The sequence below is a fragment of the Pinus tabuliformis genome, chromosome 3_2 (assembly GCF_031772625.1).
Source record: "Pinus tabuliformis cultivar Carrire ecotype Pingquan chromosome 3_2, CPIR1, whole genome shotgun sequence".
Classification (NCBI taxonomy): Eukaryota; Viridiplantae; Streptophyta; class Pinopsida; order Pinales; family Pinaceae; genus Pinus; species Pinus tabuliformis.
Genome location: NC_142302.1, coordinates 1,023,427,094 through 1,023,452,575, shown reverse-complemented (window position 1 = coordinate 1,023,452,575; position 25,482 = coordinate 1,023,427,094). Strand labels below are relative to the sequence as shown.

The following is a 25,482-nucleotide window of genomic DNA, read 5'->3' as shown; positions in this document are numbered from 1 at the left end:
GAGGATGAATAGACATGATTGCTGGGCTTCTGAACCTACATAAGTTTGCTAGTCGACCTTGACAATTTGTCCATAATCAAAATAAATTCATATCTCCATAAATACTTATCGGAATCGGATGATCTTTAGATCAATCCTACACCTCTCGACGAGAGGAATATAGGAAAAATATCAGCAGCCATAAATAAGGTGACCCACATGGAGTTTGGCCCTAGTTGTCAATTTTAACACTCCCTCTCAACTAGGAAGAACTCCATCTGCAATCTGTCTGACCGTCGCTACTATCCATCCATCAAATGCACTGTCCTGCACAGCCTGACCTCACTCTGCTCTGTCCTGCTAAGCTATGCGCTGCTCTGTTCTAAGTTCTAACTATGAAGAAAAAGAAATGATCGAGGATGTATCATGCCATCCTCCACTAACCCGAAGTCAGTCTCAGAGTGTGTACCACTGTCACTGATCCCAGATCAGTGTCATTGATCCCAGATCAGTGTCATTGATCCCAGATCAATGGAGGTCATCCTAGCATAGGGAGTACGGTAGATACAACGATGCGTCCATCGATAGTACTACTATGGTCCCTATCCTCATTTCCCTGCTCATTGATCAAATGAGAGGTACTTCCCATGAGTCCCAGACTGCATGGGTAGGATGCCTCGACAGGAGAACTAATCATCCTATCCACAAGAGAACGAATCATCCTGTCCAGTGGATGCCACAGAGAACTAATCATCCTGGCCTACAGGAGAACTAATCATCCTGTTCCACAGTCGCCACAGAGAACAAATCATCCTGGCCCACAGGAGAACTAATCATCCTGTTCCACAGTTGCCACGAGGTGTCATAGGGGAAGGTTGAACCTTTTACCCTGTACATAGTGCTCCACCAGGGGATGGTGAGTCACCCTGTGGTCACATGTCGCTCCAAGAAGTACCCCGCACCCCCCTAGAGCTCCCAGAGCTCAATACATCATACTCGACCCTCATAAGAGGGTCTCTGAACGACACCAAGTCATTCTCGAAAAGTCGGGAGTTTAACCTTTCCCAGGGGCTTTGTCAAAATGTCAGCGACCTGTTCATCTGTACCGATACGTTGGAGCCTTATTGCTCCTCGCTGCACCATATCTCGAATATAGTGGTACCTGATATCGATATGCTTGGAGCGATCATGAAATACGAGATTCTATGATAAACGGATCCCGCTCTGGTTGTCACACAGAATCACGATGGTATCCAATGTAAATCAAATAGCTTATTGAACAGCTTTCGCAACCAGACTGCCTCACAGGAGGCCATGATAGCAGCAATGTACTCTGCCTCGGCGGTGCTCAAAGCCACCGACTGCTGCTTCCTGCTCATCCAGGATATCGAGGCAGATCCCAAAGAGAAACAGCACTCGGAGGTGCTCTTTTGGTCCACCACACTGCCTGCCCAATCAGCATTAGTAGACCCAAGTAGTCTCACATCTCCGGCAGTGTATCTCAAGCCATGAGTGACTATGCCACAAAGATATCTCAACAGATTCTTGGCACCAATCCAATGTGAGTGGTGAGGCTCAACCATATGTTGACTCAATGTGTTGACTGCAAAGCATATATCCGAACGGGAGTTCACCAAGAACATCAATGCTCCGACGAGTTGACGATACTCGGTAGCATTTTGTAAAACAGGTCCGGCAGCACTACCGCTTAACTTCTTGAAGTCAAGCTCCATCGGGGTAGTTACAGGCTTGCAGTCCACCATGCCGAATCTCTCCAATATCTTCACCACATATTTTCCTTGAGATAGGAAAATCTCCCCTGGTTTCTGCCAGACTTCCAGTCCTAGGAAGTAGTGCATAAGTCCTAGGTCTTTCATCTCGAACTCAGAAGCCAACTCCCTCTTACATTTGTGAATGAGAGGGTCTGCACTTGTTAGAAAGAGGTCGTCAACATATAGCACCAGTATGAGAGGCTTGTCATCTATAACCTTAAAGTAAAGGTTAGGGTCGGCTTCACTCCTAGTGAATCCCAGCTTCATCAAGTAGCTATCGATCCTCTCATACCACACTCGGGGTGCTTGCTTTACCCCATAGAGGGTTTTTTTCAACTTGCACACATGAGATTCTCGATCATAAATCTCAAATCCTTCGGGTTGCTCCACATAGACCTCCTCTTTGATCGAACCATGTAAGAACGTAGTCGTGACATCCATCTGATGTATGTTCCATCCTTGCGAAGTAGCAAGGGCTATTATCGAGCGGATGGTGGTATATCAAGCAACAGGTGCAAATATCTCGTCATAGTCTATACCTTCCTTTTGGGAAAAGCCACGAGCAACAAAACGAGCCTTATATTTTTCCGCACTTCCATCAATTGCATGCTTTATCTTGTAAAGCCATTTTGAAGTGGCAACTGCTTTGTCCTGGGGTCTGGGGACCACATCCCAAACATCGTTTTTCATAATGGACTCATATTCCTCGGTCATAGCATCCTTCCATACTTGATGATTGACAACATCTGTGAATGACGAAGGCTCATTTTGGATGATCGTGCTCATGATGGTCAGGTATCCTTGATACCTGTTCGGCTTCTTACTTTCACGGAAGGTTCCTCTGGCTGTAATGTGTCCTTCAGCATCATCAAGTGTCCCCCTAAGCCATGAAGGCCTCTTCCTAGAAGAGGAAGGCTCTTGCGGAGGAGGATCAATAAGATCCATAGGTTCTTCCACATCGAGCATCGTCTCATCTTCCTTTTCCTTCGATTCCCCGGTGTCAGCTTCTTTAGATCCCCTTAAAGTAGGAAGATGGTCTACTTTGCTAAGAGCCATATCTTCGTCAAAGGTGACATCATGACTAATCTCGACTTCCCTTTGACCAGCTACATAGATTCTATAGCCCTTAATATTTCCCCTATAGCCCACGAAGATTCCTTTCTTTCTAGATGCACCCAATTTATTCCTTTTCTCTTTTGGCACATGAAAACATACAAGGCTTCCAAAAATTCTAAAATGAGATACGTCAAGTTTCTTATCGGTGAACATTTATTCAGGAGTCTTGGAACCCAATGCTTGATGAGGGCATTGGTTTTGTACATATACGGCGATATTTGCAACTTCGGCCCATAGAAACTTCATAAGTCTTTGATCATGGAGCATAGCACAGACAGCTTCCACAATTGTACGATTCTTCCTTTCTACCACACCATTCTGCTTAGGAGTATATGGTGTAGTAGTCTCCCTCTTAATGCCAGCCACTTTGCAAAAGTCATGAAACTCATTGGATTAATATTCAGTCCCATTATCAATCCTTAAGATCTTGATCTTCTTTTCGGTTTGATTCTCGATCAAGGCTTTGAAGTGCCGAAACCAGGAGAACACTTCATCCTTCTTTTTCAAGAAGTATATCCAAGTCTTGCGAGAATAATCATATGTAAAAGTGAGGTAATATAAATATCCTCCCAAGGAGTTCACAGGTATCATACCAGATATGTCTGAGTGAACCAAATGCAATATATCGGAGGTCTTGCTTTGGCTTGAGGGGAATGGTCCCCTTTTGAGCTTTCCTTCGACACATCCTAGACATACACCTTCTTGCTCTAATCTGAACTCGGGCATCCCGATCACCATTTTTCTCACATCAGGTAGAGCTTTATAATGAAGGTGAGCAAACCTCCGATGCCATAGTTCGGACTGAAGAGATGTGTCACAAGACATGACACCCAGAGATGTGTCACAAGACATGACACCCAGCATACTTCCTCCGACCTGATATAATGAATCAACTCGAAACCCAAGAGTAAAAGCATCTTTAAAGTTCTTTTTCCATACACGTACCTTGCCATCGTTGAAGGCCACCTTGTAGCCTTTGTCTTCCATTGCCGAAATGGACACCAGGTTCTTTTTGAGATCAAGTACATATAATACATCTTGTAAGTGGATTGTATTACCCTGATTCAATTGAAGAGTGACATTTCCTACGCCTTTCACGGGATATTTTGAATTATCTCCAAGAACAATTTCCAGGTTGGTTTCCTTCTCTATCAGATTATAGAGAGCTTCTTTGTAACCAGTGAAGTGCCTTGAGGCACCACTATCAATAAGCCAATTTTCCAGTGAGTCTGGGGGAGTAGTAGTAGATAGAGCTGCTAGTAGATAATATTCATCTTGCTTATTGTTAACAGTGTTAGATTCATACCTGGAATTTCTTGCCTTCTTGAATGGTTGTCCTCTTCCTTGATTTCCGACATTTCTTTTACCTTTGCCATTTGACCTGTCATTCCTTTGATTGCCTTGAGAGGGATTTTGATTATCGTCTCAGTGTGCGTTCCTTTTATCAGGGCACTCCCTTGCATATTGACCTGTTTTATTGCAATTGTAACATCGTCCTTTTCTTCCACCCTTTGGTCCAGCGTTTCCTTTGAATTTAGCCCCAGAATTGTTTCTTCTTTTAGCATGAGAAGAAAAGGCAGAGGGATGACCTTTAAGTATGGGCATTTCTTGCTCTTCCATCCTTGTTTCTTCTTGAATGCATCTAGCCATTAATTCCTCAAATCCAGGAATTACGTTATTGTTGAGAAGAGTAGTCCTGAATATATACCATTCAGATGGCAGTCCTCCAAGAGTTGTGAGTGTCATTTCCCTGTCAGGAATTACTTCCCCAATAGATAGGAGATCGTTCTTGATCTCGGTGATCCTTAAGAAATATGCTTGCATACTCTCATCTTTGCCCTTCTTAATTTCCTTCAGCTTATTTCTAAGAAACAAGACTTGATTTGCATCATTAAATTTAAATAAACTCGCCAGTGTATCATAGATTTCCTTGGAGGTGTTCAGCTCGGAAACATAGGCCACCAAGCGCTTGTCGATAGAGTCCGGATGATCTTCCTTGCTTTGACTTCTCCCTTGGTCCATTTGTTCTTAGCAGCAGCGGATGCATTTGATGGAGGCTCAACAATTCCGCCTCTCACATGGTCCAACACTTCCTGCTCTTCTAATGTTAGATCGAGAGACATCTTCCATCCGTGATAGTCAGACTTCTCACGGAGTTTGTCTTCAGCAGGGAAGTGTGTTGAGGACCCCATGATTTTAAGATTGCCTGCCAATCCTTCTCTTCGGTGATTGCTCTTGCTCTTGCTCTTGCTTGGGCTTTGTCTTCACCTCAACTCCAATACCATGTTAAATTATGGTATGTTCTATGCTTAGAGCAGTTTACTTATTTTTCTTCTTATTAGTCACAGATTAGCAATCACATATACATTAAGTAAAGTGCAGATAGAACATTAAATGATCAACAGAAAACAAGCCAAGACAAGAGACACAAAATGTGGCGGCTAGCCAGGGACAAACCCCAATGCGGGGAAACCCTTTGATCAAATCTTCTTTTATCTTCAATAGTTCAGCAGAGAGAAATAGTACAAAATCTGAATTCTGTAATTTTATATCAGCAGTAGGAAACCCTAGATCAGCAAAGTCAAACTAGTAGAAATTGACCTCTAAAATGCTTGGTCAATTTCCGGTCAACTTGTCCTCGAACAGCCTGAAGAAACAGCCCTTGAAAAGCCCCAAAAGTACAGTCAATTTGCAGATTTTTGAAGTCAACTTGCAGCCCTAAACTAGGGCAATCAACACCGATCAAACCAGAGGTCAGATCACCTCGTGCCAAAATTTGCGGCCTGCCTAGGAGAGGCAGCGACACCCAATCCGCACCTCTGGATGGTCAACGCTTGGTCAACGTTGGTCAAAGAGATGACCTGCTGCCCTAGCGTCCTTCTTTCTGCGTCTTCCTTGCCCTAGGACATCTTCCTTTCAGCCACACGTGTGAGAGAGAGAGAGGCTCCTTTTACGCATAGGAGAGAGAGAGAGATGATGAGTGAATGAAGTGTACAAATGAGGAGGAGGCACCTAGTATTTATATGAAAACGTTGAGAATGAATAGACGTGGCTGTTGGGCTTCTAAGCCTACATAAGTTTGCTGGCTGACCTTAGACAATTTGTCCATAATCAAAATAAATTCATATCTCCGTAAATACTTATCGGAATCGGATGATCTTTAGATCAATCCTACACCTCTCGACGAGAGGAATCTAGAAAAAATATCAACAGCCATAAATAAGGTGACCCACATGGAGTTTGGCCCTAGTTGTCAATTTTAACAAAAGCTAATGATAATCAACCACAAGGTGTAAGATGTGATTTGGCAACAAGTTGAGAAATTATAGTATGAAATGAGTTAAAAATATTGGAATGTAGGTTATGAATAGTGGTACTATGAGATGGAAAAATAGACATATTCGAGGCTCAACAGGTACATATCTAAAAGGCACCTCCTCCAACCATGACATCATCCATAAAGAGGCCTATGTCACCCTTCCAGGCCATGTAGGAAAGGCGTGGCACGATCTAAAGCAAGCGATGGCACCAAGGGAGAATGTGCTAGCCTTCCCAAGTCATCTCGATGACACCGATCCTCATCTGGGATCCAAAACAAGGCATAGTCTATAAAACAAGGTAAAGGCCAGCTTGGAGGCGACCTACGTCCATTTGGGCACATCATCAGGTAAACCAATGCCCAAACTCTCAAGCTCAACATTTCAGCGTCTAGAGGTACACCAAAAGGTGTAGAATCGTGTAGAAGTTTCTCAAGGCCCAATGCTCATCTCTGGAGGGGAAACATTCAAGACACAAGGTCGCATTTGCTCTCAAAATGGGGCAAAACATCCTCTGGAATGTGTTGAAGGGGGGACAAGCCCATCCCTCAAGGGATCTCTACTACATGTGAAAACCATATGAAACAACCCTCTCAAGATCAAGTGAGATTAACATCATTAGGGACAAAAACCATGAAAGCATCATAGTGGGTCATATCTAATGCTAGGGGCACAAGAATACTTCACACAAGAATTACCTTCAAATGTCTTTCAAGCTCAACATTTGTAAGCAAGTTACCCCACTTATGTTAGGAATAATTAGGTCAACAACCCTATCAAGTGTTTCCATCCCCCAAGGGGAGTGACATGTCACAAGAAGACCCATCAATAAAAAAAGTGCATGTGATAATGTGGTTATTGTTAGTTTTTGGTAACATCGGAAGTGCTCTAGCCTTGAAAGTTTGTGGAGAGGCTAAGGCACATGAGTTCTAAAGAACCCAGAAACCATTTGGTGAAATTCCACCCGGATTGTATTTTATTAAAATAATTAATATTTTTAATGGGGTCCCTAAGTCTAAACTTAGGGAAATTAAAATATTCATGGGTGTTAATCAAAATATGGGTGAGAATGATCTAGAAGGTCGATCAAGTCATGTTTTAATCTTAGCCGTTGATTAGAGACTTAATCTCGGTCGTTGAAGACTCAACAGGAAAAGTATAAAATGGAGGCTTGGGGTTCATTTGGAAAACACACACGGAGAAAACAAATTGATCTAGAGTTCGATTTCTAGGGCTACGAAGCTGAGAAAGTAGAACTAAGTGATCATTCAGCAGCAGAGGGGCAGTGGGAATCCAGGAGGAGGACTTTCCGGAGAATACTAACAGAGAGGCGGAGAGAACTTGCAGAGAGGCAGCGCAATAGCCGGGAAAGGTTGATGCTGGGCCAGTTTGGACCCACGCAGTCCTAACGCAGAGCCAGAAGGTCCAACGTAGCGCAGAAAAATTGTCTGTCACCCAGAAGATGGAACTGTCGGGAACAACCGAAACTGTCGGGAACAGCCGGAACAGCTGGGATAGCTGATGCAGAGGGCAGAAGAGGTGATGTAGGGCTAACGCAGAGCCGGAAAGGCTGACACAAGGCCTACGCAGGGCTAGCGCAAAAATAGTCGGGGTTAGCTAGTCTTGTGTCGGATCAGCCGGAATTCTGCCGAGTGACGTGAGGTAAAACTCACTCAGATTTTCCGCCAGTATTTTCTCTGTAAAGGATGCTAGATGAGCATCCGAGATTTGTATTCAGATATTTCTCCTGCATAATAATAAACCCTTAGAACTGTTGCACCGGTTTCCCGCATTGGGTTTTTCCGGAGACTATTGTGTCCAAAAATAAGTGTGTCCTATGTATCTTGTTCTTTGCTCTGTTTCCTGTTTCATGCAAATCAAATATTTAATTAGTGTAGGATGTAGAAGTAATTTGCTTCAGTATTCAGAAGAATAACTTGGTTAGTTAAAAAATCAAGTAGGTGAAGTAGATTCAGATTTGTTGCAGTAGGGGTTCCTTGAGGATTAGGAATTTTCACATGGTATCAGAGCATTGATTTTGAAACAGAAAGAGCAGATCCAATACTGAGCAGTGACGCTGAAAGCTGCACTTGGTAGAAATTTGAATCCCCTTGAAGGGATTGCGTAGTCCTTGCCCGGAAGCAGATCCGAGGAAATATCTCTCTGAGTGAGACGACAAAGATGTACGATTTCCAGTTCGTGAGTTTGCAGAGGCAGAGGGAGTGACGCAGAGCCTCAACGCAGCGCTTGAAGGGTGCAGTTTCTACCGGGACAGAAATCTGTTGGAAAAGAACGAAGACATGTAGAAGGGGAATTTTCTCCTCATAGAACTTTCCGCCAGAAAGTTTGAATTTCTCACTTGCTGAGCAGTTGAGCAATGCTAAGCAGTGACTAGAGGAGTTAGTTCAATAGTTGGGTAAGATGGCATCGCATGGGCTCAAAGATCAGCACAGGTTGGAAGGAGCTTCCAACTATGTCATATTGAAGACTAGAATCATAGTTGTTATGGAGGAACATGATCTCGAGACCTACGTCAATAGTGTTGTAGTTGTTCCTGTTGACAACAATCAAAAGAAGAAATACAAGGCTGAGCAAGGGAAGGCAAAGAGGCTCATTCTCGATGGAGTTTGAGATCATGTGGTCTCACACTTGCAGGGCAAGGATACAGCCCGAGAGATGTGGGAAGCCTTGTCTTCTCTGTATGAAGGCTCTTCCGAACAGCGGAAGATGTATTTGGAGCAGAAGTTGTAGCGGACTTTGATGCAGAAAGGAGAAGGGGTGAACCTCTATCTTCAACGTCTTTAGGACACTAGAGACTAGCTTGCTGCAGTGGGGTCCACTCCTCAACCAACCGCGATGGTGAGGATAGCCCTGAATGGAGTCTCGGATGAATGGAAAGTTTTCGTCCAAAGCATATTGGGCAGAGAAAAACTACCTTCATGGGAGGAGATGTGGGCGGCTCTTCAACAGGAGGAGTTAAGGAGGGACCTAGTGAAGGTCAACCTCAGTGGCAATAGTGGGAGTGGCTCAAAGACGAAGGAGGAGGAGGAAAACTCAGCACTGGCATCGAAGGGACAGCAGAAGCCGAAGCGAAAGAAGGACATTTCAAAGGTGAGATGATTCAATTGTGGCGAGTTGGGCCACTATGCATCCCAGTGTCTTTTAAAGAAAAAGGACAAGGATGAGAAGCATGATCCTAAGGCTACTTCAGTAAAGATTAACGAGGATGAGTTTGCCATGAGTGCCCATGCATCTCTAGGAGGGAGATGGACCGATATTGAGCTATAGTCGGGAGGACTACATGTGGGAAGGATCCTTGAGGAGTCCACCTCTTGGATCGATTCCTTGCTACGGGAGTCCCATCTGTTATGATCATATGTTTGAAGGAGGGCCTCCCAAACCCGAAGGTATGGCTTTTTATTGTGTGGTTGGGTAACTTTGGTTACTTATCATGGACACTTTTGGGCATGGATTAGTGGGGGGATTCGGCGGAAAGAGTGGGCTAGGTCTATGCTCTTGTCTCCTCTGCCTGATTTGATGGTTAACCTTGTATCCTAGTCCCATGGGATCTCCTTTACTGGCTACTAGCTTTAGGGCTGGCACTACATGGGAAATCCTGATTTTGGTTGTGTGGTCCCGCTTCCCGACACCATATACATCACTCCCCTCCGCTCATTTTAACCCCATTCATCACTTTTCCCATCTGGTTCCACAAGGAGTTAGCTTCCCCCTCCCCTTGTCCACACTCTGGGTCGAGCCTGGAACGATGCCCTGGAGGTTGATGTAGCTAAAAGAAAAGGAAAAAGCATAATTTGGCCACTCTCAACAGGAAATGTACCATAAAATGCAAAAGATGGTCAAGACATACACATTTAGCACATGGGAAAAAGCTAAACATGAGCTCTACCCCTATCATTATGGCCATCACCCTGGTTCCTAGGGTCCCTCATATTGACCCCTTTCATCATTAAGGAACCCATGATTGTCCCAACCCCTGGTGGGAAATGAACTGCCCCACCTTAAGGGGGTAATCACTGCTATATCCTACACATCATGCTCTCATCCCCTGAAGCCCCGAGCAGTTATGAAGAAAAATCAATCAAAGGCAAAAGGCATATGAAGAAGGGTGGAAAAACAAAGGTCGAGGTAATTCATGTACCACGTTTCTCCCTCCTACATTCATATACCCAAGTGTGGGCTTCCCCTATTGTAGCTACCCTTGTACTGTGGCATGTGGCTTGGTGTCTTCCCCTGATGCCCCATTCCATTCCACCATTATATCACATGCCACCTACCGCTTGTTAGATGTACCATGGGCATGTCACCCCCTTTAAAGGTAGAAACCACTTAATAGGGTCCTTGGTTAACCCCCTTTATTGAACTTGGAGACACCTGTACATGCTAAAGCCCACTATGGAAGGGCATGCCACTATTAAGTGTCCATTTGATTCTATGATTTGTAACCTCTTTTACTCGATTACTCTAATGATTTGTTGTACTGGAAGACAAGGGGACGCATTGGATCTTATACAAGATTGCAGGTGGGTCTCCATTTGAGGTTTGGTCTCCCTATATGGGGTCCAAGCGCTCCAGAGGGTCACATTGGCACTTGTAGGGTGAGCGTTGAGAGCCATGGGCCTCCACTGTAACAGAGCGCAGATTACCACTTCATGGATCCATCAACACCATTCATTGATTGCTCGTGTTCCAACTTTTGGATGAGGATGATGCACTTGGACCACCATGCCTAGTCAGCTTCACACTTGCACCACACACTTGGCAGATGTTCCAGGTCCCAGATGAGGATGTGTCTCACCATGGGAGACGGAGGGAGGTCTTATGTCATCATTCTAGCCCTACGGATGGTATCGATCCACTTGGAAACCCATGAGGATGTCATTGTGCCCCCACACCCACTTGGGGACACCACATTTGAGTTGCTTGGATATCGAGGGGCCACCCCCTTGATCACTATGTTTGGAGCCTATTTTCTCACCTTGACACACTTTGGACTCCACTAGGCCTCTCCAAGGACCCAACAACTCATTGTATCTACTACTTTTTCCTCTTGAGAGGCTTATCTTTGTGTTATGAAGCTATCTTGGTGGGCTTGTCACCAAGTCATGTCATTATCGTACATTATTTTATTATTAAAGGGGCATTATTAGGCTAATAGCCTATAGGCTATTTGAACCCGCTTATGGATTATATAAATAGATGAGAGGCTCATTCATTTCTCTCATCACATTTTTGGATTGGACTATCTCTTCTTGAGAATTTCGGCTAGCCTCTTTGATGGATGAATTGGAGATCTAATGCATTTCGAAGTTTGGAAAAGATTAATTTCTTGTCTTGGAGCTTTGATTTCTTTGCATCTTGATGATTGGAATAATTTTCGCTATACTTCTGAGTACCTTTTCATGCTTATTTGAAATTTCTGTCTCATTAAATTGTATATGGAATATTTTCATTCATGAAGCTGATGTAGCTGCTCTTTATCTTATGTGAAGTTGTTGGGCTTGTCTTTGTGAGGGAATTTTCATATGATAAGAGAGGCATATTAATCTGACCAAACTTCAAAGTCACCAAGGGCTTGCACCTGGCTTCATGCACACTCATTCCAGGGGATATGAACCCAGACCTTCACGTTAATTCAAACACAATTACCTCATTGCTTGCCACTATACAACACTCCTGTGAGCTATACCCATCCTACCTAGGTTAGGTTAGCCACTAAATCACATTCCTGCGTGCTATACTCGTCCTACTTAAATTACTTGGTCTAAATGAGGCACATGAGCTTGTGGTCTGATGGCAAAAGGAGAATTCATTATGTAGTGACAACTATGCTCTTGCTGCAATACCTATGCACCAACTATCAGCTATCGAACACTGTTGTAAATGTACCTATCGGTGCTTTACCTACTGGTATCAAGCCACAAATAAATACTATGTAACAAAAAGGCTACTTGGTCTAGGGACTATCAGTAAGGGCCAGGGCCAGCACAAAAAGTCCAGAGTTGGTATTGGGTCCATAGCTCACTGTTAAAATTTTCAGGCATTATAATCATATAAATGTCAAAACTAAGCCCATTCATCAATCCCATAAAGCAAACATGCTTTTAAACTTAGCAAAAGTCTACTGCTGATTCTAGTAATATGCATTACAAAGCAGAAGGTTCAGGGAACATGCCGGCGTCTGATTGGGTGAAAGCACAAATACGTAGTAAAGAAGAGCTGCCCACAGTCCGAACAGAAGAATGGAGGTTATCCATTCACTCCCATTTCCATTTTTGTTGACATTGAGATCGTCAGAACCACTTCGGCATACACTCACAGGTTGTTTCCGCCCTGTGGTGAGAGCAGTCAGAGGATGAGACCTGAAACTTCTCTGGACTGGAAGGCAATGGTTGAAGGCCAAGGTGAATGCGCTTGAAGAATATTTGTGCAAAAGAAGTTTATTACAATACGAAATTGCAGATTTGGAGTGGATACGCCCAAATTGATTACTGATAGCTGATATGGGCTTTGAGGGCAGGCAGCGAGATGTTATGGATTCCATTGGAGAAGGGCTTCAGTAATACTATCATACGACTGGATTACTTGGGTTCATCTCGCACGCACACACGCACAGGTGACTAATGAAGATAAGCTGCGGAGTCCCCAAAGCTTATCACGACGTTGGCAAGTTCAAATCCATCGACTTGAGCTAATCACAAATCCAAAAATGTTACAGATATCGGAGTATTTGCTACTAAATTGTTAATCCCTGCATGAATTGTTAATCCCTCCTCCAAAGTTTAATTGTTTTCGTATTTGTGTTCCAAGATGTAAATGCTAATGGTTTTAAATAAATAAACACTCACTTCAAGAGATGTTTTATTGTGATACTCAATATATTTTAATCATATTAAAATTAATAGGTTATTGTTAATGTTTTTTTATATTTAATTCATTTTATATTATGGATATTGGCTTGAATTTTCATAAAAGATATATCATATATCTCAATAAATTTATTAGAGATATCGCTTACAAATCTACGATTTATTTAGTTGAAATAGCTAATATTATATTGTATTAATGGAGAAATAGTTATATGGTTGTAATGTAACTCTTTAAGTTATGATTAGTTCTTAGGTTGTAGGAGTTTGTTCTCGCCTCCCTATTCTTTTGAGATGTATTTATTGTCTCATCTTTGATTAATTGAATATGAGAGTGTACGCTCCAGTTTGTGCAGTGTCCAGGTGCAGCTTGCTCACTTGTAAGCTGCTAGTTAATTTGATTCATGTTTTTCTTTCCAGTTTTCTAACATGGTATTAGAGCTCAGATCTGGTGAGCCTGATTTACTTGCAGAGCCTTATTGGTTACATTAGAGCCCTAGTGGCTACAGAGCCTTCATGGCTACAGTGCCCCAGTGGCAACATAGGAGCCTCAGTGCTCACATTTTCGGAGTCTAGGTGGTCAGGAGTGACGTACCTTACTCATAGGAGAAATTTATTTTCTCACAAGTCTCAACATATCTCCAACTGAGCACAAAGCGGTCATCACGCTTTTCGGCCTGACAGAAGCGATGATCATCGTGGATCTCAGGGTCAAACCCACGATGATCGACCTCTCCTTAGAGGGATTTTAAATCATCGTTGTTTTTCAATCTAAAAGAGTGATGGCATGTTTTTTATGGTTCTGAGCTTTAGATCTGGTAGTTTGGTGGCGAATTTGAGTTGCAGGCACAGAGATCATGGTAGATTTGTGGCAGATTGACAGTTTGGTGGCAGATCTGCAAACGATTCAGAGGTTCTGGTATGCTTTGAGATTATTTTTTTTGTAGCTTGTAATTGTTCACTTGTTGAGAATCGACTGTAGATCGAGGGATTGAGATTTTGGTCAGTTGAAAATGAACAATTTTACAAAAGCTTATCTCAACGAGTCTAATAAACTCGATGGGACAAATTATACCAATTGCAAAATCAAGCTACAAACGTGCTTGAGGGATCAAGTGCTTAGTCAGTCGTTAGCGGCGATGAGCAGAAGCAAAGCATGGCAACACTAATGCAGAATTGAGATAAAGGGGACATATGGACTACACTCAAGAACCACTACCAAACACAGAATACCAATCACATCTTGTCGCTCAAAGGCAAGTTGTTTTCCATGAGGATGGAGGAGAATGAATCTGTTGTCGGATTCATTGCATGGGTCAAGGACTAGAAGGACAGATTGGGAGACATCAGGGAGAAGGTGTCTGATTCTGATCTTGTCACAACTACATTGAACAAGATGATGTATGAATATCATATGTTCATCACAGGCTTGTCCGCAAGGAAGGAAACCCCTGCATTTGAAGAGCTAACAGGAATCTTGATACAGGAAGAAGAGCGGTGGCAAAATTTGAGACCACAGAGTTTCGATCTTGCTCTGATGGCAAAGAAGAAGCCATACAAAGGGAAACAACCACAGGGACAGAAAGGTGGTGCCATTTTTCAGAAGAGACCATTTAGATGTATGTCTCCAAATAAATATGTCACTAAATGCTTTTACTGTGGGAAAACCGGTCATTTAGTGTTATGAAACCAGCTCACAAAAAGATAGAAAAGATAGTTAAACACCTTCAAAATAAGCCTCTTCGAGGGGGAAACCTCCTTTACATTACACAAATGAACAATTCTTCGATGATTACAAATTACAAGACCTCATTTCTATATATAGGAGTCTAAGGGGTCATAATATAATCAGAGCCAACATAACAATAATAATGTAAGGGCACAATAATAACAATAGTGGGCTTCTATGGGGCACAACAATAACAATATGGGGACTACATGGGCCCAACAATATAATAAGGGGGTTGTACTAATAAAAATAAGGGGTTACACTAGTAGTATAGGGACTTAACATGCCCCTCTCCTTCAAAAGTGTTGTCCTCAACGCTTGAGTAGTCTTCATGCTTCTGTATAAAATTCTTGCCCTCCCATGTGGAATCTTCAGCAGGTAAGTTCTTCCACTTGATGAGATGCTCTGAAATTGATTGATTTCGTAGCTATCGGGTTCTTGTTTCTGTCACTGCTCCAGGTTCCAATGTGATTTTTCCTTCCTTGTCAAGTTCTGGCAATATTGTTTGAACTGGGATATTCTGCAACTTTTGAATGAGTGGCCACACTTCTTCATCCTTCTTCCATTCATCCCTTGCTTCGTTTATCCAATCTAGTTGGATAATAGAAATAGCACAAAACAATGCTTCCACATCCTCATCCTTTCTTGAGAGTGCATCTGCAACAACGTTTTGCTTCCATTTTTTGTAGATGGTTTCAAAGTCATAACCCAACATATTTGTGACCCATTTTTTCTGTTCTTCTAAAGATAATCTTTGTTCTAAAAAGTATTTAAGACTATCATGATCCATTTTTACCTTGAAGTGTCTTCCCATTAGGTAAGGTCGTTATTTCTTAAGTGCATGTAGTATTGCCAACATTTCATTCTCATAAATAGCTTGCTTGAGATGTAGCCGTAAAAATACCCAATCACCTACATCAAAACTTCTTTCACTGCGATGTTGATCTGCCTATTGTTTCATTCGATTCTGCACCAAAGTGGCGTTATCCTTTAAAAGTTGGAGAACTTGTTATTGATGCTCGATGTGATCTTTCATTGATTGAATATTTTTCTTCTTGATATGTCCTTCTATATTGAGAGTTTGAGGAGTGGTAATTTCTTCCAATGCATTACAAGATATGGTCGGATTCATTTCTTGATGCTCGATGTGATCTTTCACTTTTTGAACATTTTTCTTCTTGATATGTCCTTCTATCTTGAGAGTTTGAGGAATGGTAATTTCTGCCAATGCATTACAAGATATGGTCAGATTCATTTCTTGATGCTCGATGTGATCTTTCACTTCTTGAACATTTTTCTTCTTGATATGTCCTTCTATCTTGAGAGTTTGAGGAGTGGTAATTCTTGCCAATGCTTTACAAGATATGGTTGGATTCATTTCTTCTTTCTCTAGGGTTGGTTCCTGGTGTATATCCTCTTCTTTTGATGTTTCTTGATCCTTTTCTTCCTCCTCTCCACAATCAATGTAAAATAATTTCTTCTCAGCACACTTATGACCTTTAATATATTTGTTATCACAATTGTAACAAAGCCCTTTTGCTCTTTTTTCTTCCAATTGTTGTGGTGTCAACCTTGTAGGTTGTGGAAGGCTAGGAGAAATAACACTTCCATCTTTATAGTTGTGAGAGGTAGACTTCCTTGTTGCCATAATTTTGCTTTCTACTATTCTTGCCAACCTAAATGCCTTCTCCAATGAATTAGGTTCCCAAAGACGAACCTCATGTTGAATGTTATCCTTTAAAGTCCCTATGGAGACATCAATCCTCTGCTTCTCTGGAATATCATTTTCCCTTATATTCAATTTTTGAAAGTCCTCAATAGGCTCTGCCATTGACCACTTTTGTTTTAGATTTATCAATTGGCTAAAGAAGGTGTTGCTCTTTGTATCCTCATAATGTGCTACCATTTCCTCCATGAAAATTGACCATGTAACAAGTGGTTTACGAGAACAAAGCCCTTTATACCATAAAAATTGATCTAGTTCTAAATATGAAGATGCAATACGTACCTTTTGTAACAGTTGCACCTCATGTAGATCAAAATATTGCTCCATCTATAGTATCCAATTTACCAGATCCTTGCCATCAAACTTCCTCATATCGCCTTTTCTTGATTTTAGGAGCTCGATCTTGAAACAATTGTAACTCTGTAATTTCAGATCTCTAAGTTCTGAAATTGCGTCTTGCAGTAGCCCTCTGAGTCCTCTTTCTAACCCCACAAGTCTGATCAAGATTGGATTCTGCAAGGAAGAGTTATGTTAAATCTCCCATGATGACCTGATTATACACTAGTTCAGTAGAGAGAACTTGTACGAAGTGCCACGTGTCACTGTGTTAACCTTAGGACCTGAAACTGAAACACAAAAAACTATAGTTTGTCATCTCTCTGCAACTTCTTACGAAATTTCAATTTGATTCTTAGAGAGAAAGTTATGACGATTTTCCCAAGGTCACATGTTTAGGATGTAATTTGGGAGCCTACAGAAACCCTAAATGTCTTGGACTATATCGCCGAAAATATAGCGAACCAAGATCTAAAATTCGGGCCTAAGCTTCATCAAAATTGTGGCTCAAATGGGTTTTAATTTCAGAGTCTGAAACTTCGCAGAAAAACATTTATAGCAAAAATTCCACGATCACCTGTTTGAGATGGAATTCTGGAATTTTCAAAAACCTTAACTTCCTTAGATCATATCTCCAAAAACATAACAAGTGAAGATCTGAAATTTGGACTCAAGGTTCAGAACGATTTTGGGTCAAATGGGTTTTTGTTTTAGCTTCTGAAACTTCGTAGTGAAAAAGTTATAGTGAAAATTCCATGATGACCTGTTTGGAGCAGTGAAACCCTAGAATCCAAAGCTCTGGTACCAAATGTTATGAAACTAGCTCACAAAAAAATAGAAAAGATAGATAAACGCTTCAAAATAAGCCTCTTTGGGGGGGTAACCTCCTTTACATTACACAAATGAACAATTATTCGATGATTACAAATGATAAGACCTCATTTCTATAAATAGGAGTCTAAGGGGTCATAATATAATCAGAGCCCACATAACAATAATAATGTAAGGGCACAATAATAACAATAGTGGGCTTCTATGGGGCACAATAATAACAATATGGGGACTACATGGGCACAACAATATAATAAGGGGGTTGTACTAATAAAAATAAGGGGTTACACTAGTAGTATAGGGACCTAACATTTAGCTAAGTTTTGCTTTAAGAAATAGGAAGATGGGGCTAGAAATAAATAGAGAAAGCACACAGGGCACTTTGCTGATGAAACTCACAGTCATGATCTTCAATTATTTGTAGCTGATTATGCTCTTTCAGTTATTAAGGAGGATGAGTCTGAAATATGGTTTGTAGATTCAAGCGCATCTTCACATATGACAGGTAATAGACATTGGTTTGAAAATTTTGAAGAAACTGCTTGTGGAGCTAACATATATTTAGGTGATGACAAAGGTTATCAGATCAAGGGGTATGGTGATATTTCAGTGATGTTGCCTGATGGTAATATCAGATATATTAAAAATGTGATGTATATACCCGGGATCAAGAAGAACTTGATCTCTGTTTCAATGATGGTAGATCAAGACTTGCAAGTCGAATTCTTCAAATCATATTGTGTCATAAAGGACAGCAAGAAGGAACTAGTTGCATTAGGAGTGCGTGTGGGAGGCCTGTGTAGGTTGAACATCAAGAGCATGCCACACCAAGCTCTAGCTTCAACGGGACTGACAATCGAGAATCTCTAGCATTAAATATTCGGTCATCTTAATCTATAAGATCTCATGTTGCTACAAATAAAATGTATGGTTGATGGATTACTTACTTTTCAGAATATTCATTTAGATTGTGATGGATGTGCATCAAGGAAAATGCATAGAGAAGAGTTTCCTTTGAATGTTGATAGGAAGAAAAGAGATATTCTGGAGCTTGTGCATAGAGATATATGCAAACATATGCAGACTAAGTCGCTAGGTGGTGCATATTATTTTCTACTCTTTACTGATGATTGCACTAGATTCTCTTGGGTATATTTTATTAGAAAGAAGAGTCAGACATTTCAATGCATTAAAGAATTCAAGAATATGGTGGAAAAGCAGATAGGGAAATTCATTAAGATTCTCCGCTCTGATCAAGGGGGAGAATACAAACTGGGAGAGTTCATGAAATTTTGCAGGAATCATGGGAAATAGTACACAGTACCTCACACTCCGCAACAGAATGGAGTTGTTGAACAAAAGAACGGAACCCTTGTGGAGTGCGCACGAAGTATGCTTCAAGGTAAGGTTCTATCTAATGGTTTTTGGGTTGAAGCCATTAACACTACAATATACTTGAAAAATAGGAGTCCAACTAAATGTCCCAATTTTAAAACTCCTTTTAAAGCACTTTATGGATATAAGCCTACAGTGAATCATTTAAGGGTTTTTGGGTCAAAAGCCTTTTCCCATATTCCTAAGGATGATAGGAAGAAGTTAGATCCTAAGGCCACGAAATGCATCTTTGTAGGATACTGCACTGAGTTTAAAACTTATAAATTGTTTAATCCTTTGACTCATAAAGTTTTTGAGAGTCAAGATGTGTTATTTCATGAGCAGTTATTTCATGAGCAGACTGAGGAAGGAAATAAGGAGAACAACCTTGAAGAGTGGCACAGTCCATTGTTGATGGAAGAAAACAGTGAGGACATGTAGCAGCAGCAACAACAACAGCAACAGAAAGAGGAAGAGGCAGGTGATGCAATCAGTAAGTCGAGCCCGCTAAGGTCTGAAGCAGACAGATTTGAGGTGAGTCCATTACCGAGAAGATTAGGTAGGTAGACTCAACTACCAGCCAGATTGAAAGACTATGCTTTAATGTCAAACATTTTAGATGTTATAGAACCCACAAATTATAAAGAATCTAGTCAATCTCATGAGTGGAGGGTCGCAATGAATGAAGAATTTGAATCTATTATCAGAAATAATACTTGGGAACTAGTTGAATTGCCTGAAGGAAAAATACCCATAGGTTGCAAATGGCTTTACAAACCTAAATTTAATGCAGATGGGAGTATAGAAAAGTTTAAAGCTAGACTAGTAGCAAAGGGTTATTCACAGAAAGAGGGAATTGACTATGAAGAAACCTTTGCTCTTGTAGCCAAACTGAATACTATTAGAATGTTAATTGTTGTAGCTACAAAACATCAGTGGAAGCTACACCAGTTAGATGTTAAGTCTACATTTTTAAATGGTGATTTAAAGGAAGAGGTTTATTTAATGCAGCTTGAAGGGTTTGTTAAACAAGGGCAAGAGCATTTGGTTTGTAGATTGAAAAAGGCCCTTTATGGTTTAAAACAGGCACCCAGGTCTTGGTACGAGAAGATTGATTCATTTTTCTTACAACATGGTTTTCATAGGAGTAAGAATGATCCAAATCTATATACCATGTATGATGAACACGAATATATAATTTTGATTTCCTTGTATATGGATGACATGATTATAACAGGTAATGCAGATGCATTAATCAAAGAAATCAAATTGCAGATGTCACGGGTTTTTGAGATGAAAGACCTTGGAAGTTTACATTACTGTCTAGGTCTGGAAGTGTGGAGAGACTCTAGGCAGACTTTCCTTACTCAAGGGAAGTATGTTAGAGGGTTGCTCAAAAAGTTCAGAATGGAACAGTGTAAGACAACATCAGTACCTTTGCAACAGAACCTGAAATTGTGTAGAGACAATGGCTCTAAGGAGGTGCCTGCTACTTTGTATAGGCAACTAATTGGTAGTCTGATATATTTGACTACAACTAGACCAGACTTAGCATATTCTGTTAGTTTGCTGAGTCAGTTTATGTCTAAACCTCTTGAAATTCATTGGGTTGCAGCAAAAAGTGTATTGAGGTATCTTCATGGTACTTGTGATTATGGTATTTTATACACTAATACATCTAATGTTACTTTAGCAGGTTTTTCAGACTCTGATTGGGCAGGTAACCTGGATGATCGACGATCTATCATGGGTTATGAATTCAGTATTGGATCTGGGGTAATAGCATGGAGCAGTAAAAAGCAGAGCACTGTGTCTTTATCTTCAGCTGAAGCCAAGTACCAAGCAGTATGCGCAACAACATGTGAATTTATCTGGTTGAGGAGGCTTCTCCATGATGCAGGAGAAGAGCAGAAATAAGCGACCATCATCAATTGTGACAACTAAAGTTCCATTAAGCTGACGAACAATTCAATGTTTCATAAGAACACGAAACACATAGATACTCAATTTCACTTTGTTAGAGAAAAAGTCCAGTCAAAAGAAAATTTTATTGAATACTATAAAACATGTGACAATATGGCTGGTATTTTTACAAAGCCTCTTGGGAAAGTGAAGTTTGAATTATTTAGGGGGGTGTTAGGACTTCAGGATGATCCTTTCTCCGTTAAGGGGGGATATTGAAAATAATTAATACTATATTGTATTAATGGAGAAATGGTTACATGGTCGTAACGTAACTCCATAAGTTAGGATTAGTTCCTAGGTTGTAGGAGTTTGTTCTCACCTCCCTATTCTTTTGAGATGTATTTATTGTCTCATCTTTGATTAATTGAATATGAGAGTGTACGATCTACTTTGTGCAGTCTCCAAGTGCAGCTTGCTCACTTGTGAGCTGCTAGTTAATTCAATTCATGTTTTTCTTTCCAGTTTTCTAACACATTTAAAAAAAAAATAAAAAATCATAGGAAATAACAACAATAATAAAGCAATATATATTTTTATAATGAATTTATTAAAAATATTTATAATTATTAATTTAAAAAATTAAATATATAATATAAAAAATAGCTTTCAAGATGTAGAATAGATGGTGATGGTGTATTGCTAAGGGACTCCATGATGTGAAGGTCACCTGTTGGAAACTCCATGGGCAAAAATATAGCCATATCAAGGGTTGGTGTGGCCTAGGCTCACAACCTGACATGATTTTGAATGCAATCATCTGAGACTCACACCATTATCTATCTATCTATCTATATATATATAGATATATATTCATATTCGTCATAACTGATTTATTTAATTTCAAATGTTTAAATATTATAGATTATTTTTGGAAAGTTTTCTAGCTTATTTTATGATCTAATTTGTCTAGAATCCTGCATGGATTCATTGAGTTCACAAGTTTGACAGGTGAACTATTCACAATCAAAGTGCCCCAGGGGTTTTTGAGGGTGTTGAATCCATATATGCAATTAAAAAACTAGTTTAAACAACAAAAATCAAGATTTGGCCACAAAAAATTCATCAGATTCTAGCTAGAAATCCACTAGAAACTCTAAAAAGTCTCACCTAAAGACCACTCCATTTACATAAAAAATATATATTTTAGAAAAATTGATTATCCCTATTTAAATATAAATATTTATATTTTTCAATATAATAATTAAATAACCTTATTGGAGTGGAAGAACATAAAGAAATGGCTTGCATTGAGGAGCTATGCAACAATCCAAATCCTGCACCTATAGTCATCTAGCCATTTTGGACATGCCATTTTGGACATGATTGATATTTCCACGTCCTCTCTAATTGGTTTCAGCTAATTTATGGATTTTCTAGTTCACCTAGTATCATGTCTTTCATAATAAAGTATTGCTCTTCTATGCATCGAGTTTTTATATGGACATTTGAGACAAAAGACGTTAACTTTTGTCTTTAATATGATTTCCAATCTTACATATCATAGAAAAATGATTTTAATATTATGTAATTTGGTATGAGCTTTAAATATTTTTAAATTTAAATGATATTATTAAATTTGAGACAAGTTTCATAAATAAAGTTTTTGTGATTTGAAATATGTTACAAAATCCATTATATTATTATTTTTTTATCATTTATCAAAGAATAAATATTTTCACATTTTCCATTATACTTTTAAGTTTGAAATTTCATAACTATTGTTTTTATTGACTTTTTAACATTTTACAATTTTCAATATTATTTTATAGGTCTAGCTTTAAGATGAGAAAAGTGTTTCCTTGTAATAAGTTAATTTTAGATATATAATTTACTAAAAAATTACAATGAGAAAAGAAATGAGGGGAAAAATTATATTTAGGGATTAGGGATTATTACAAAGTTTTTGATTTTGCAGCATAAACTTCTTTTGTTTAAAGAAAATGGGATTATAAGAAATGTGATTATAGGTGATTCATCAATAATTATTCAATTAATGTATAGCATTTGAATATGTAAGACAGACATTTAGGTCATATGGTTCAAAGAGCAATGGTAATAATGACGAATTTTGAAATCATTGAAAATCTATAATTCCGAGTAGATGCAAAAGAAAATGAGACAAATGGAGTGTTGGTTGAAATTCTTAGAAAAAAATTCAATGGGATTAATACTGTCCCACATTCCATGAAAATTACTCTAAAAATTTGCAATTCAATGCAATAATGGACGAGGGAGAATTGGTAGTGCACAAGAAGGGTGAAATGATGACATTAAGGCCTCCACATGTAGGCATACCACCATATTCATTATTAGTTTCATTCAGTTATATTACTCCCTCCTTTTGGCGGCATTGATGTTGGATTTGTTGTATTTTGTTATGGATTCTATCGATTTGTAATTGGTTCTTTACAACATGCTTGAGGATAGCAATAGAGGAGTCATCTTTAGTGATTTTTCCTTGGCTAACATTTGAAACCTCCTTAGAATATTGGTGGTTTAGCTTCACCATGATCAAATTTGTTGACTTAGGACCTAGTTAAGTCTGAATTAGGACGAGTTGATGCTTTGACAAGGGAGCAAGGATTTTTGTGTGGTAAGACAATTGTTGGCTACCATTGCCAATCTAATTGATATTGTTTATATGAATAGCATTGGTTTGTGAATATGTAAATACAAGTGTGAGTATCAAGTAATTGAAATTCAAGAATCTCTTTCCCTCTCCAATATAAAGTTGAATGGGTGGAAAGAGGACTTGGAAAATAGGGCAAATGTGGAATCGCAGGTTCATACCAAACACATCAATTGCATATCCCATCAAATTGAAGCTTACAGGACTAAAGAACATGGACATCCAAAGAAAAAGGATTGAGGAACTTGAAGTGATTCTCAATTTTATTAATGAATTGGTCTCATGCTAGAAAGGAGTTGTTCTTTCATGGAGAGTCCTCACATTCCTTAGCTCCTCCTCCACATGCCTCCACTAGTTTTGTTTGGCTTGAAGTAGAAGAGGATGAGACTACTCAACAACAACAAGATGCCGTGGAGGTAGCAATAACAAAATTGGAATCCAACCTATAGGCTAACATCAAACACGAAGCCCTCAGTGGGCATGATTTCACTTAATTTCAAGATTTTCAATTTATTGTAAAGTTCTTTTTCCTAGAACAATTTGTTAAGCAATATACATGTCCAATCAATAGGTATATATTTGTACGATAGGAATAGTTAAGCTATTGGATGACACTTTTGGCTTTTTGTGACTTCTTAAAGGTCTAACTCTAAACTTGATAAATCTACTTTGTATTAATTTGTTGTATAACACTACTACAACCATTTTTTAATACAAAATTTTGTTTATTAAAAAAAATTACAATGAGCAAAAAAAAATTAGATCAAAGACATTACATATTTCTTTGATGTTTTTTAATATTTGTCACTATGTTTTAAGCGGGTGGTTAATATAGAGTATTCTTATTCATCTTACCTAGGCTTAATTATTACTTATGACATATTTTCATTTTGTAAACTAATTTGTCTTTGCAAGGGGTTGCCTTATGTAGATAGGGCTATGTGTAATCCATTGAAAAATTATTCATATTAGATTTCCCCAATCATAGTCACTTAGCTAGAATTTGTTTTCTCAAGTTAGCAAGTACAAAAAAAACATATTTTTTTTTGTATATCCTTCTTTTTATTGATTTTTATTTTTTATTTTTTTATTTAATTATTTCATTGGATTTGCTTAGATTTCTTGGTGCATTATGCATTTCTTATCTTGCTACTTTACGAACTAGACGTTTTTTATACTGATTAATTGATAGTTGACATTAATTGTATTTCAATTCATTAAAATATAATATTAAAATAAATTGCAAAAGTATTTATAAATTTGTATTTTGGCTCATCTACGTTTATATGAAGATATTTAAATTCAAATCTTATTATTGATACAAGTTCATTCACCTTGCAATACATCATTCCAATTCATTAGTGATGTCCTTATTTGTTAAGATTATTGTCCAAAACGTGTAGAGTTTCCCTCATTATTTTGCACTCTCTTAAGGCCACTATGACTTACACAACTAAAAAAATGAATTACGTGGTGATTTCTCCTCCATTTCTGTTTCTCTTGATTCAATTAGGCCCTACCTTGCCTACAATCCTCAAGAACCATGTTCCAGAGTTAAGTTATGCTCACACAAGTACTCCAACAAAGCCTTCAAAATATTTCAAAGATTCTTTCATCTCTTCTAATATGTCAGGAAATCAATTATAGTAAAAATAAAACATGTAAATTCATCATAACTAATTTATTTAATTTCAAATGTTTAATTATTATAAATTATTATATTATTATATTTTAATGTTTATAAATATTTTATATAATTATCTTTAAAATTAATTTATTTAAATTTATAGCATTATTTAAATAATGTTAGAAAAATGAAAATAT

The 25,482-nt window shown here is 39.1% G+C and overlaps 1 protein-coding gene across 1 annotated transcript in view; it reads right to left on the bottom strand.

Annotated features, from left to right (window-relative positions):
* Positions 1–12,975, bottom strand: part of LOC149184069 (uncharacterized) — a 141,533-nt gene extending 128,558 nt beyond the window's left edge. The window contains exon 1 of the mRNA XM_089418834.1: positions 12,378–12,975. Coding sequence (XP_089274960.1) covers positions 12,378–12,746 — 369 coding nt within the window. The 5' untranslated portion in view covers positions 12,747–12,975. The remainder of the gene's footprint in view (positions 1–12,377) is intronic.
* Between the last annotated feature and the right edge of the window lie 12,507 nt (positions 12,976–25,482).